The following is a 15,192-nucleotide window of genomic DNA, read 5'->3' on the forward strand; positions in this document are numbered from 1 at the left end:
CCTCCCACGGGCCCCATAGCAGTGGTGGTAGTTACGCCCGTGGTGAGAGGGCACTTTTACTATCGTGACAACAATTTATAATTTTTCTCTTGGGCACTTGAGGGTAGGGACATCTTATGAGAAAATAAGGACTTACTCCCACACTTCTGTAAACCCAGGTATACCCGGTGATGAGTCCTCTAGAAGGATACTATACACGTGTGAGAGAGCATGGTGGAAATGTGGATATAAAAAAAGGTCCTTCAAACTCTGTGGGAGGGGAGTCAAATTTTCGGGCCCTAGGATTGGTTCTTACAAATGATGCCAATTTCCAATATTCAAGCCAGGTATAGAGGCCTTCAAAGAGTCCCAGGATGGAAATGATGTGTCAATAACTATCTGACCCATTCTAGAGTCACTGGACACTCGCCAGCAAAGGAACCTGCACCTGCCAATCCCAGGAATGAATGATGGATTATTAAATAAAGGAGTAAGGGGACACGGGCACCTGACCAAGACTCCCTGCAAAACCAGTCTTTCCCAAGTGTAAAAAAAGTATGGGGAGAATAGTGTGTGTAAAGTCCAGTGGTCTATGTGTAGACGAGAACCAATATGCAGTGAGGGGTGGGTGAGTTTAATTTCCAACTACACCCACTGTTTTGTCTGAGCATAATAGTGCCAATATAAAAGCCGCTGGGCCATAGTCAGTGTTCTAAATTTTGGGGTCAGACAGGCCCACTACGCCTCGGCTCTTGATACATGACAAAATAGCAAAGCTTATCCTACAGTATTTCCCACCCCCATCCCCCCCCCCCCCCCCACACACACACACACACACACACTTCCTAAGCTTATATAAAGAATGAGCGTGGGGGACATATTTGGAGGGGCTGGTATATATAGAGAAATTGAGGCTTCACATACATCTTGAGGACGTTGATGCGAACAAACCACAACAGATGACCATGGTGTCCATGACCGTGAGTGTTGTGTAGGAGGGTTTTGTAATTTAAACTGTATAGTAGGGACAAGTCAGCAGGAATATTTATCCCCAGGTAACAAATATATGATCGGTGTCACTAAAAGGGAAACTGGGACATCAGGTACGCAACCTCTGTTTCAGGCAGAGTAATGTTCACAGTCTTGGATTTTGTGAGGTTGACCATGAAGTTGGCCAAACTTGTAGAACTTTGCTAAAATAGACAGGGATGAGACTTGAGGTGGGACACATACAGGAGCAGGTCATCTACAAAACAATGCAGTTTTATTTTGTTTGGAGCCAACTTGAAAACACCGGGCTTGCCATAAAGAATATGTAAACCAGAGGCAATAGTGTGCAGCCCTGTCAAGTCCCTAGAGTAAAGAGAGTAGCAGATAAGTGGGTGTATGTGTAGCAGAGGAGAGGGAAGGTATGGAAGGGAAGGGTCAAAAAAACAAGGGAAAAACAAGATGATAGAGAATGTAACTAACAAGGACAAATAAACAATGAAACCCAGAGTGGGTACCCCAGACAAACAGAGCACTGGTGGGGGAAGAATCAGTCTAGAAGAATAAGTCTAATAGCATGCCTCTCCAACCCCTTGTAGGAGATGCACTTTCCATGAAGGAGCCCACCCACCCCTTGGGTGAACATAAGACTGTAACAGTATGATAACAAAGGATTAACTCAACTAAGGCATCATAGTCATGGCCATGAGCAATATGAATATGCCCTGACTGGAGCAGCATGGGAACAAATAGTCTCCTACTCAAAGTAGTGAGTGGCAACCAGGGCCAGTGGAGATGCAACTGTTCTACAGCCCAGCACATCAAGTCTCCACTACAAGCAGGAGGGAGTCCCAGTACCTATACCATGTAGTGGTGTATAGTAACCTAGGGCACTTATTCTTTTTGCATAGGCATCAAGTATCAAGCAGTGAACAACTTAAAGATACAGCCACTGATTCAAGTAGTGGCAAATATCCTCCTAGGGCTGGTGATCACAATCTGGAGGAGAAGCTACAAACCTCTGGCATCCTCCGTTTCTGGTGCAATTGCGACGGCCCTTCTGGGGACAAATTGGCAAAGTTTAAGAGGTGACAAGTCCGTGATCTCTACAGATGGAAGATTTAATGCTCCTGTGATAGCCGGAATATGTTCAGGCTGTCGAACAAGGTGAAGAGTCCCAGTCCGATGGATTTGGAGGCAAAAGGGGAAGTCCCATGTGTAGGGCTTATTGCAGAAGCTCCAGGAGTGGGCAAAGGGACCTCCGCTTTTATAGAGTGAGACAAGAGATCTGGAAGGAACAAACGTTTCCACCATGGAACTGTATTGGACTCTGTTCACGGGCTCTAAACATGAGGTTGTCCTACACCTGTGCGACCTGCATATAATGTCTCTTAGTGGACCAGAGTCTGGCGGCTTGGGGCCCACGGATTTGTGGACACGATCTAGTTCCAGGTTTGAGACTGGTTAGAGAAAGGTACCTGAGGTGGTGCAAAGCCACAGATGTGAACCTCGTGGGTGGGTGCAGTTGCATGTGAGACCTATTGATCTTGGTCCAGGATGTCAGGGGACAGGGGTTTCTTTCCCCAATCAGGGAGAGAGGCCTGGGTTCTTTGGCACGCAGAGGAGGTCCAGTAGCTCATGGTCAGGAGGCCCTGTATGCTGGGAAGGGAGGCTGTGGTCCTAGGAGCAGGGCTGCTGCAGCATCTCGTCTAGAGGATAAAGAGGTGGCTGATGCCTCCGGACAATGGGAGGAGAGAAGGGGGATTATTGTGGATTATGTAAAATATAATCCACTATTTCCATGGGAAATATATATATATATGCTTTCCCATGGAAACAAGTTCATCCCACTGGAAACCACTGCCCCTGAAGGAGGGATTTTTAAACTGCAACTTGCAGCAATGCTCTTTGATCAACGCTTTTCGGCAATATGCCATAGTCTTGATCTGAGTGTTGCTTTATACTTTCATCCATGTGAGTGTGCAAAAGAATAAATTTGGAGAATGTTTTGAACTTCCGAGTGCTGGATCTATTTTCCTTTTTGAATGAAACTTATGCCCCCTGGAGTCTAGGGAGAGTTTCATGCACCAGACTATTTCGATAAACAGGACAGGTGAGCTGGACAACTCTCTTTATTTGGCTATTTGTAGTGCAGGCCCCCTGGGGAAGGTTGCTCAGGAGAAGGGAGACATGCGACTCCCAGCTGCACGCAGATGAGATGGCCATCTTGGGAAAAACACTGGATCCTAGGTGCCGCTGACGTCAGAGCTTCTGTAGGGGTGTCCACTCTTCTTTTTAGTCCCCATTGTTGGCGGAGGCGAGTCGGGTGCCGCTGGTCAGACGGTCAGATACACACACCCTTCAAGGTCCCTTTGTTTGCCAAGAATAGAATATAACTTTTTTTCAACTTTTGAAACAGCAGCTACTATATACAGTTAGGGCCAGAAATTTTTGGACAGTGACACAAGTTTTGTTATTTTAGCTGTTTACAAAAACATGTTCACAAATATAATTATATATATAATATGGGCTGAAAGTGCACACTCCCAGCTGCAATATGAGAGTTTCCACATCCAAATCGGAGAAAGGGTTTAGGAATCATAGCTCTGTAATGCATAGCCTCCCTTTTCAAGGGACCAAAAGTAATTGGACAATGGACTCTAAGGGCTGCAATTAACTCTGAAGGCGTCTCCCTCGTTAACCTGTAATCAATGAAGTAGTTAAAAGGTCTGGGGTTGATTCCAGGTGTGTGGTTTTGCATTTGGAAGCTGTTGATGTGACCAGACAACAAGCTGTCACAAGGAACTTTCAATTAAGGTGAAGCAGAACATCCTGAGGCTGAAAAAAAAAGAAAAAATCCATCAGAGAGATAGCAGACATGCTTGGAGTAGCAAAATCAAATTCTGAGAAAAAAGGAATTGACTGGTGAGCTTGGGAACTCAAAAAAGGCCTGGTCGTCCACGGATGACAACAGTGGTGGATGATCGCCGCATACTTTCTTTGGTGAAGAAGAACCCGTTCACAACATCAACTGAAGTCCAGAACACTCTCAGTGAAGTAGGTGTATCTGTCTCTAAGTCAACAGTAAAGAGAAGACTCCATGAAAGTAAATACAAAGGGTTCACATCAAGATGCAAACCATTCATCAATTCCAAAAATAGACAGGCCAGAGTTAAATTTGCCGATAAACACCTCAAGAAGACAGCTCAGTTCTGGAAAAGTATTCTATGGACAGATGAGACAAAGTTCAACCTGTACCAGAATGATGGGAAGATAAAAGTTTGGAGAAGAAAGGGAACGGCGCATGATCCAAGGCACACCACATCCTCTGTAAAACATGGTGGAGGCAACGTGATGGCATGGGCATGTATGGCTTTCAATGGCACTGGGTCACTTGTGTTTTTTGATGACATAACAGCAGACAAGAGTAGTCGGATGAATTCTGAAGTGTACCGGGATATACTTTCAGCCCAGATTCAGCCAAGTTGATCGAACGGTGCTTCATAGTACAGATGGACAATGACCCCAAGCATACAGCCAAAGCTACACAGGAGTTCATGAGTGCAAAAAGGCCTGGCAAAGCATTAAGAAGGAGGAAGCCCAGCGTTTGGTGATGTCCATGGGTTCCAGACTTAAGGCAGTGATTGCCTCCAAAGGATTCATAACAAAATATTGAAAATAAAAATATTTTGTTTGGGTTATGTTTATTTGTCCAATTACTTTTGAGCTCCTAAAATGTGGAGTGTTTGTAAAGAAATGTGTACAATTCCTACATTTTCTATCATATATTTTTGTTCAACCCTTCAAATTAAACGTTACAATCTGCTATTGAATTCTGTTGTAGAGGTTTAATTTCAAATCCAATGTGGTGGCATGCAGAGCCCAACTCGCGAAAATTGTGTCACTGTCCAAATGTTTCTGGCCCTAACTGTATAGGTGAAAATTTGTCCCCTTCTTTATACTGCAGAATAATAAGTGATTAAAAGGGCTTTCCATGATAACCAGAAAAACTTTGGCTAGATGCCCACGAACGAGATGATTTTCCCTAGTTACATCTTTTTTTTTCCATGAGTCCTCATTAGCTGTAGTCTATGAGTGATCTGTGAAAAACAGTTCACACTAGAACATAATCTACTTTTTAACAAAGCAGATGCACAGTCTGTTAAGGTAATGGTTGTGTACATTGATCTATTATAAAGTGTTGCATTTAGTGCAGAGTGTGCTATCCTTTCATAAAACTGGCTGTTAGTCACTGTGGTGAGCCATGAGCCCATAGACATTTCTACAGCTAGCTCTGGGTTTTAGCATTGTGACTACAGTTACGGGCAGTCGCAGGACTCAGCGATCACATGGTGACATCACCTATATCCCGCATGGACTGGCCATAGCAGGTAACGTGGTCCCAAAGCTCCTGGCCGGCTTTGCTTCTTTTTTGTTTAGTTTTTTTACATTTCCCTTGTGTCATGGCTAAAAACTACTTAGTGAACATCTTCACTTCACTGTAAATTCTGTACCAATAAGAAGAGAGATTGCTATAATGCTATAGCTTTAGGTCAACATCCATTAGGACAGGATTTCCAACTACAACACAATCCTAATACGGACATATTGTGAATCCAGCCTAAAGGCTTCAAATGAAATATTTACTCAACCAGCTCAATGGGAAGCCTGATATTCCATTCACACCAATGCTGGGCATTCATACAATTCACAAAATAAAACTGAAAAACAATAAAACATTTGGCCATTTTATAAAATAGATAAATGGCAATTGACAATTCACTACATATTTTAATCCACCTTTATAATCTCATTATTCTTAAAGGGAAGCTGCCATCAGAAATTGGCCTAATAAACCACTAACAGTATGTTGTCAAGCAGCTTCTAGATGATGTTTCTTTCACGGCCTGGTATGGTTGCATCATCCACAAAATCAACTTTTCAGTGAGATATAAAGTGGTTTTATTAAATTAAAGAGTAATATTTATCTAACAATCCACTTGGACAATATGGTGGATAAACCCCACTGATGTGACCAGGAGGTGCGAACTGCATTCTCCTGGACTCATTACCCAAACAGTCTAAAGATACACATACCCTACTACTATAAGTCTCACCTGAGACATAAAAGTCACACCCACTGCTACAATCTGCGCCATTGATGCACATGTGATACATCTAATACCTAGTCTGGCCAATCCGGAGACCAGGACTGGGACATCCAGACACCTGGCATTTAGACAACTCTGTGTTTTTAGTTTTAAATTTATGTTCAATGTATATTTAAACCAATATCAATAAAGGTTAAGTTTTATTCCCTGGTTATGGTGCCTTAGGGCTTGTTAGCCCCCTTTTGTAAAATTTAGAAATAGCCTACCAAGTGGAAATTTCCCAATTCTCCCTTTGTTTGGATCTCTGCTAGGTCTCACTCCTTCACTGGCTTCTGTTCACACTCCTTTGCTCTGGACTGCAGCTCCATCCCCTCTTGTCAAGCTTCAGCCATGTCTGATGAGGAGAGGGGCTGCTGTCAGAAGCTTCCCTACGCTCTGGAAGCATGAAAATATGAGTGGCTGCTAGAAACTGCAGTGCTGTCGCAGCCTTCACGTCAGGAGCAGTCAGAGAGGCAAGTGCTTGCAGTAGATGGCAGTGGCAGTACTACTGACTGCTCTCAGTGCACTCCTGCAGTCAGTGCCGGCATGTTGTGGGAGGAGGCAGAAGGAGGATCATGTGAGAGACCGTATCTGGTGATAAGCACAGGGTGTAGATTCTGCTGAAATGGTTGGTCTGTGCATCGGGACGCCGCCCGGCTTGGGGAGCCGCTATGTGCCCCCTGATGCAAGATTTTCATCTTGCCTCATGGCAGGGAGAGTTTGACTTTAATATTAGACTCTCTGCTTCCCTGACATTATTCGTCTGACTTCAAAAGTCGATTTTCTGGAGGATCCCACCAAGCTGGGTCATGAAAGAAACCTGATCTAGAAGCTGTCCAGCTGCTTGACAACACACTGGTTGTGGTTTATTAGGCCAATTTCTGATGACCAGTTCCCTTTAAGGGTCTCTCTGTTCCTGGCGGTAGTTTTATTTTTTTTGTTCTCCAATAGAATATATTTTAGAGTAACATACCAGGTAACAATGCTAACCTCTCACATTAAATATTGAAATTCCTAAATGTACATCCATCAGAAGGAAATTCTTCACATTGCATTCATAGCAGCTTTGTCTCATTGACTTCATATTGACATGGTTACTTGTGTTTCCTAATCAACAATATGCATATAAATTTGCCTATTTTCCAATCACTAAAAGAACTAAATGCCAACACTAAATAAAATATAGACTAACGATTAACTATATGAATTTTTGTAGGTGGCTCAAGTGTGATGTGGCTAATAACTTCAAAACTTTTATTTGCTGAAATTGGAAACAGAGGGCGACTGTTTTAAGATTCAATCTGTGTAATAAGCTTTGCCATCTAGAAGGGAAACTTATTTTTCTATGACAGCTGACAATGCTCACAAGCCTGACAGGACATGTACCCAAGCATAGCAACTAGCATTCTGTGCCAGGGCATTGCCATCTCTTTGTCCTCAGTAGCTGAAGGTGCTGCTATTATACGATACGACGTCCCAGTGTCTGATCTATAGCCAAGGTCTCAGAGATACATCTACAGTAATCTACATTGAGTTTCCCTTGTAGTTTATTGTGCCTACAAAGCTGATTGTAGTCTCTCCATCTCCAGCTCGGCTTGTGCATGGCTCAGACTTCTTATATGTGCTTCAAACTTCTCAAGAGTATTAGTCCGAATCTGTCTCCAGATCAGAAGATTCCTGTTGTTGTATCATTCTCTGTGCAGCCTCATCTAAAGGCTCCAGCCTCCCATCAGATGTCACTCCCATCGGCTGAATAATTTGTTCTCTAAACAAACAAAATACATTGTTATAATATTTATTTAAAATAACTTCATAGCATACAACAACTGTCACACTTGTGAAATGTCCCCACACCTTGAGATAACAAATACACTATGTAATGTGACCACTAGTTCCCACATCCAGATGGAGAGAGAATGGGGTCTTAAATCTTATAGTGCACATTAGACTAGTTCAGTCCATGATAAATATGGCTTAGATCAAGAGTGTAGAGTTGCACCTTGCACCAATGTGAAGTACATGTTTAAAAGAACCTAAACCCCTTGATAAATGCATTTTAGACAACTTGGGAGCAAATTATTACATTTCTGATTTAACCCTTACAACCAGGCCCCTTTTTTGTTTTTCCATTTTTCAATCCCCACCTTCAAAAATCTATAACTTTTTTATTTTCCATGTAAAAGATCTGTACAATGGCTTTTTTTCTGCTTAACAAATTGTATGTATATACTTGAGGATAAGCTGACCCTAATATAAGCACACAAAAAACTGGGAAAAATAACAATTGACTCGAGTATAAGCCAATGGTAGGAAATGCATTAGTTCCAGCTTGGCCCCTGTCCCCAGTATACAGCCCATCACCCAGGCTATAAGGGAAAAAAAAAAGTGTACTCACCTTCTGACTCTCCCCGGCAGGTCCTCTTCTGTTCTGGCTCCGGCTCCCTGTCTCTGGCTCTCTGACATCATAGTGTATGCCGATGGCACGCCTAGAGCGACAGCACCACACAGAGAGAGAGGGAGCTGGAGCCAGAACATCGGTGGACAAAAGAGGACCTGCCTGGGGGCGTCAGAGTACACTTTTTTTTTCTTATATACTCGAGTAGCATATTTTTAGTGCTGAAAAACTAGGCTTATACTCCAGTATATACGGTAATAGTGATGTTATTTAATATTATATGCCACATACCGGGAAGCGGGGAAAACAAAATTTCAAATACAGTGAAATTGTGAGCTTGGATTTTACGGCTTCCATCTTCTGGCGCTAATAACTTTTTCATACTTTGGTGTATTCAAGGCTACCATTTTGAGGACTATATGGCCTTTTGATCACTTTTTATTGCATTTATTATATTTTTCAAAATGGCAAAATAGTGGCATTTTCGACTTTGGGTGCCATTTTCTGTTACGGGGGTTAAACTCCAGGAATAACCGTTAATATATTTTGATCGGACGTTTTGGGACGCAGCCACACCTAACGTGTTTTTATTTATAACAGTTCTAGGGAAAGAGGGGTTTTCCTTCCTAAACTGAACAAAACAGCATGTAGGCACTTGCATCCTGATTCTGGGGCACTTTGAATTTTCCTCCTAGCGCCCTCTGTTCCGGAGATATGAGCCCCGGGATCTGACTATTCCGAGGTCTGTATCATCAGAGAGGAGGAGCTGCAGCACGGGTGGGGGGGTTGTGACTATGCTAAAATCCTCTGACACCTTCATATCAGCGTCGGATAGTCTCAGAGAAGAGACTACCGAGTACGTGTCGAGCAGCGGCTGCACGCTCACGGCATCATGTGTCTGCACTCCCGGGTTCGTGCAGCTGCTTGTCCCTGCGCAGCCCACGGAACACAGTGTGATCCTGCGATCTCATGTGTTCTGTGTGCTGCGGAAAGGTCCTCTTTAACCTAGGTTGTCTGATTGATTCTACCATATACTCCCATACTACAGTATGGCAGTATATGGGGATTTTCCACATCATCTATTTTAAAGAGCAAATTGCACATTGTAATAAATGGTGTGAAACGAGGCTGCCACAGGTCTTAGTGTGACCCGAGGCATAGAAACAGATTGCCGCTCTCCGATAATGTGATGGGGAACAATGATCCAAGCCAACAATTTAGAAACTTAAAACAAAAAAAAAAGTATATGCCAAATGGAGACCGCATTATTTTTGTAATAGATTTTCTGGTTTGGTTTCTGCTTTCAACCACCTCAAAGACTGACCCATAACATGCAGAGTAAACCCAGCCTATTAGAGCATTTATCTAAAGAAAACAGTCCTTAAAGCAGTGAATATCTCACCGAGATAGCTTATCAAACATGCTGACCAGCTTCATAGCCTCGTACTCTTTCTGCTCCTCTGTCATCCCGTCCATAGGATTCGGCTGCTTTTCCTCCACACGTCCAGTCACAGGATTAATGCTGCACAGACATATTAAAAAAATAAATAAATAAATCAAATGAAAAAAAAGTCAAGTATCAACCTTCAACAATTCATTTTAGCTTAATGATAAGTGCTTTCTGTCATTTTATAGACAATTTTCTAATGAATTACAACATGCAAATGTCTCTTTGATGGAAAAAACAGGCATCTCCTGTTTGTAGGGAGAGCATTATTCATACAAGAGCTGCTCCCTTATCTATCCTTAAAGGGGTTTTCCCATGAACTAAAGTTAGGTCCTATCCACTTGCTGATCAGTGCTGAGACCCCCTCAGATCGCGAGAACTAGGGGTTCGTCGGGCCCCTCGCCACTGTCAGGCTCTCTATGACGGAAATTGCCGAGCGCCACGCTCACCTATCTCAGTCAGTTCCATAGAGATTAATGAAGCTGAAAATTCATGCGCGGCTGTCTGCTCCATTACTCTGACAGACCCCTCGTTCTCAGAAACCCCCACTGATCAGCATTACAGCCTTGCAGAGCTGTGGACATGGGTTCAGGTCCCATGGTCAACATCTGCAAATAGTTTGTATGTTCTCTCCATCTTTGTGTGGATTTCCTCCCCCACTCCAAAAACATACTGGTAAGGTTGATTAGATTGTGAACCCCAATAAGTACAGCGACCGATTTGGCAAGCTCTGTGCAATGCTGCATAATCGGTGTGCACTATATAAATAAAGGAGTTATTATTATTAAAGGGAACCTGTCACCAGGCACTATTTTTGAGAATCCTCCCCACAGACAATAAATAGCTTATACACAAACGGTTTTTATAAAACTTCTGGCATATAACGTATATATTAAAAGTTTACCTGGCTCCCTGCCAGAGTGTCCCGTGTCCCTAGGGAGTGTTCAGCACAAAGCAAAAACTCCCTCCATCTGTGAGTGAAGAAAAAAAAATCTTCCTCCTCCCAGTCACTCCTTGCCCCCACCTATGCTTCCTCTTGCAGATATAGTGGAGACCTGCTGGCATACGGTGACTAGGAGGGTTTTTTTTTTTTTCAAACTCAGAGATTTTCCAGAGGTAGTGGTTGGAGGGGGACTCTGCTCTGTGCTGATTACTCCCCAGGGACAAAGGATACAAACTGGCAGGGAGCCAGGTAAACTTTAATATAAGTTATTGCTTTATGTCCAAACTGTTATTATTAAACTCCTGGCATTAGTGATTAAGCAATCTAAAACTACATGGAATTTTGCTGGTGTTCTTTGACTCCAATAGAGGAGCCTATTGAAAGAATCTGAATAAAATGCAATTTGCATTTTGGGAAAAAACAGCAGTGACCCCCAAAGCACCACAAAAAGGACAAAGCATGTGTATTTATGGCTTAAAATTGTAGTACTAAAACTGATGGGTCTGATTGACAATAAAATGTATCAGATTTTTACATAAGATGATGAAAAATGCATGAGACAAAACCACTATATAGAAAACTATACTGCAGACAAAATCTTCTCAACTAGTCAACCCAGGGATTTCTGCTGTGACGAGACTCAATGATTTCTAATTTCCTTTAAGAATACCCATTACACAGCGGATCTTAGCATCAAGACTCCACTCTTTAGAAAATCCTGCGTCTCAAGTTCTTTGGGATTAAACGTCAAGTATGTGAGCACTATTTTCGCAGATAACATCTGTCTCTTTGTATTATAATCGACTAATTGCTCACGGGTTGTTCTATAAAAGTATAATCTGTTAAGTCATATGCATCAAAATAATAGGACACAAAAATACATAATTCTGTAGAACACAATGATAAATAAGTGGTGAACTTACTTAGGTTTAGCTTCTCGGTATTCTTCTGTATCTGTGTCTTCATCCTCAGAGTATCGTCCTTCACCACGTCCGCCAGCCAGCAGTCCCCGAGCAGCAAGCAGGCCAGCAGCATTGCCATATCCAGTGTATTTTACAAAACGTGATACTGTATGCAAAAGTAAAAAAAAAGTTATTCTGGACAGTAGACTAAATATAATAACTTGTCTGCCACAACATGTCATGACATACAAAAAAACAGTAATTTCATAATTTACTTTTACTTCATCAGAATAAAAAAGTGCTCAAAGAAAATGTATGTCACATTCTGATGAGACAGAACGGTAACATTGTGAATAGCACATAATACTTTGCAAAAAACCTCTAAACCTCTGTAAACTTGCTATGCATGTCTGGCATGAAAATAGAATTGCAGAACTGAACTGAGTTTATTTCTGAAGTTCTGCGTTTGGGCTGGTAAATCCAAAATTTGTACAACCTTCCTGAGGGTCTTCCATCACTCACCATTTTCTTTACAAAGCACAAAAAGGAATTCTGCGGCACAATGTTTTACATCTGTGTCTACGTGAGTCATCAGACGAACCAACTTATTCCGCAGAGTGTTTCCAACCTCTGGACGGTTCTTCACATCTCTCAGGGGAGGTAACACCTGAAAGGAAGACATTTTGGTGAGCATTTGAAGTTTACCTAAACTGGTTTTTCCAAGTGTACAGTCTCAGATTTCCCCAAAAAGGTCCTGAAAGGATTTCCTATTGAAATACTTATCCAAGCCCCAGGATTGCTGTTATAATGACAACTTGGCCTATATGGAGTTATACTCAGTTCAGTGATGATGTTGGTAAGTACTGGCAGACTGTCTCACCTTAGCCCTGAGGAACTTGCGTGTCTCCCGATGAACACGTGAACTTTCAGTAAGGAGGTTCAAAACTGGAGTCAGAGTTTCTCTTAACTTGTGGCCCTACAGAGACCAGAAAAGTAAATAAAGCTAATTAAACCTGGTGAAATGTGAAACATGTTCATCCACTTAATGTATAGAGGAAAAGAAAATTACAGATTTTTAGATGACAAAAAGAGAAAGAGGACACCAGCCACATAGAAAGACATCATAAACATGTGACAATGAGCCTTGAAAACCCACAAATAGAGGATTTTTTTTCTACTAACCCTGTCCAATCTTCTGTCTAGGAACTGAAGAAGAACCTCCACAGTGTCCATATTCATCCCCATATACTCCACAGAGCCAAGCTCCACCTTAGGGGTCAGCAGAACATCAAGACACATCAGAGGCAGGTTCACCAGAAGATTCACTGTGTGTCTATACAAGAATGCAAAATGTATTGATTAGAACATTAAGATCATAAATTCAAAAATTGCTCTATAATAAGATCTACAGTCATAAAGGGTTGAGAAAGCTGGTAAATAAAACTATTCTTTGCCCAGTCATAGAGAAAGCCTCTGAATACAACCATAGAGAAAGTTTGCCATTTCAGTTTCCTTACTCTCCTCATAGTAATGCACTAATTCCTACATCCCCCACCCTCCTATAAGGAGAGCCCAAGTCTTGCCTCCCCGGACAAAGCTACCAGTCATTTAGAGTAGACAAGGGGAATAAGGACACATAAGCTGCTGAGACCCATAGAACACAAATATTATGCATCTATATTGTAAGAATATGTATTATGTTAGTTACACCCAACATATAAAGCCACTGCTATAATTCACAAATATGTGACACAGTTGACGTTTGTAAATTCATACAACGTATGATACCATTAATAAAACTTCCATGTTAATTATGATAAATGTGTATATTTTTATTTATGTTTCATTTCATATTGCCAACTCCTTCCATTAATGGACGCGGATAAGGAGAAATAACATGTTTGCTTTTCAGTTTTTTCACTTCAAGCTATATCTTACCCATGGAATTCCTCTGTCCGGTCCTCGCCATCACTTTGTCTAAGTAAGCAGTGCCTTAGAATAGCCGCCAGGTGGCGATAGAGAGCTGCATCTTCCTACAAATATTTTAAGAACAGAAGAATATATTACTACCTGAAACATTTAGGAGGTTTCCCCATTTCAGTGAATAAATATTATGGTTTGTATAATTTAAAGCTATACCATTTTCCAATATACTTCATGTATCAATTCCTCATGGTTTTCTAGATCTCTGCTTGCTGTTCTATAGAAAGTTTCAAGGATTACTTCCTGTGGATAAACCTGTGTAATATAATTTTTGCATTATATGACTTATTTGACCTGACTGCTGCCATCTATAGGTATATTTATGCCAGTTTAAATTAACATTGACTTTTCTTTGCCACCAATTGCCACAGGACAACGATAGTGAAGGGATTGTCATGTATTTGGTGTGAATAGAGATGATCCAAGGTGTGGAAACTATTAGTGAAAAAAAATCTCAGGATGGGTAGGGCAGGTCCTTAAAGGAAACCTACCATTGGTAGGTGTAAGCTGTAAACACAGAGCACCAGCTCAGGGTGAGCTGGTGCCGGTGCTTAGTTTCGTTAGTGTTAAAACCGCGGTATCGCGGTTTTAACACTTTTTAAACTTTATAGCATAAACTGCTTCGGCGCTGCGTGTGCACGATCGTGCGCGCGCCTACATAGGAAATGCCGCAGGAGTTGCGCGCGCACGGTCGCGTGCAGCGCCGAAGCGGCTTCTGCTATACAGTTTAAAAAGTGTTAAAACCGCGATACCGCGGTTTTAACACTAACGAAACTAAGCACCGGCACCAGCTTACCCTGAGCTGGTGCTCGGTGTTTACAGCTTAAACCTACCATTTGAAATGGTAGGTTTCCTTTAAATCAAAAATAAAGAAATACCACCAGATTTCCACAGATACACTAAAGAAAGGATATTCCATAGGTCCCCTCCCCAAGGACACCATTTTGGCCACAAATTCTCACTGCTGGACGAGCTTTTTGTCAAACATGCCTTTAGGCTCATGGGATTGCTTCAGAGTCTGTTCCACAGCCCACACATCATCACCAAAATGGCCACACAGAATGCAAACCTCTTAAAAGGCAAAACTGAAAAATTACTTTTCCATCAAATTATTGGCCTACTAACAATAAATCAACGCCATCCTAATCATCTGAACGGATTGAAAACAAGTCACAGAATTTCATTAAAAAATGTTCTACAATAAACTCAGCCCAGAAATTCTACGATAAAACCAGTACAGAATTCAGCATAAGAATTCAGAACAGCTCCATACAGACAATCTGTATGAAAAACTAAACAATTACCATATGCACATGGGAAAGGACAGCTTCCCTTCCAAGGACACTAAAAAGAAAGTCTAAAACAAAATTGTCTAAAAAGACAAGCTGTTCCAACAGGTATCAGAA

The 15,192-nt window shown here is 41.8% G+C and overlaps 1 protein-coding gene across 2 annotated transcripts in view; it reads right to left on the reverse strand.

Annotated features, from left to right (window-relative positions):
* Positions 1-5,700: 5,700 nt before the first annotated feature.
* RIC8A (RIC8 guanine nucleotide exchange factor A) overlaps positions 5,701-15,192 on the reverse strand; it is a 43,436-nt gene continuing 33,944 nt past the window's right edge. For both annotated transcript variants that reach the window (XM_072110339.1, XM_072110340.1), the window contains 7 exons: positions 13,742-13,836; positions 12,986-13,136; positions 12,684-12,779; positions 12,326-12,470; positions 11,825-11,969; positions 9,914-10,033; positions 5,701-7,881 (listed from right to left, as the gene is read on the reverse strand). In XM_072110339.1, the coding sequence (XP_071966440.1) occupies positions 7,761-7,881; positions 9,914-10,033; positions 11,825-11,969; positions 12,326-12,470; positions 12,684-12,779; positions 12,986-13,136; positions 13,742-13,836 (873 nt within the window). In that variant the 3' untranslated portion in view covers positions 5,701-7,760. The remainder of the gene's footprint in view (positions 7,882-9,913; positions 10,034-11,824; positions 11,970-12,325; positions 12,471-12,683; positions 12,780-12,985; positions 13,137-13,741; positions 13,837-15,192) is intronic.

The sequence above is a fragment of the Engystomops pustulosus genome, chromosome 6 (genome assembly GCF_040894005.1).
Source record: "Engystomops pustulosus chromosome 6, aEngPut4.maternal, whole genome shotgun sequence".
Classification (NCBI taxonomy): Eukaryota; Metazoa; Chordata; class Amphibia; order Anura; family Leptodactylidae; genus Engystomops; species Engystomops pustulosus.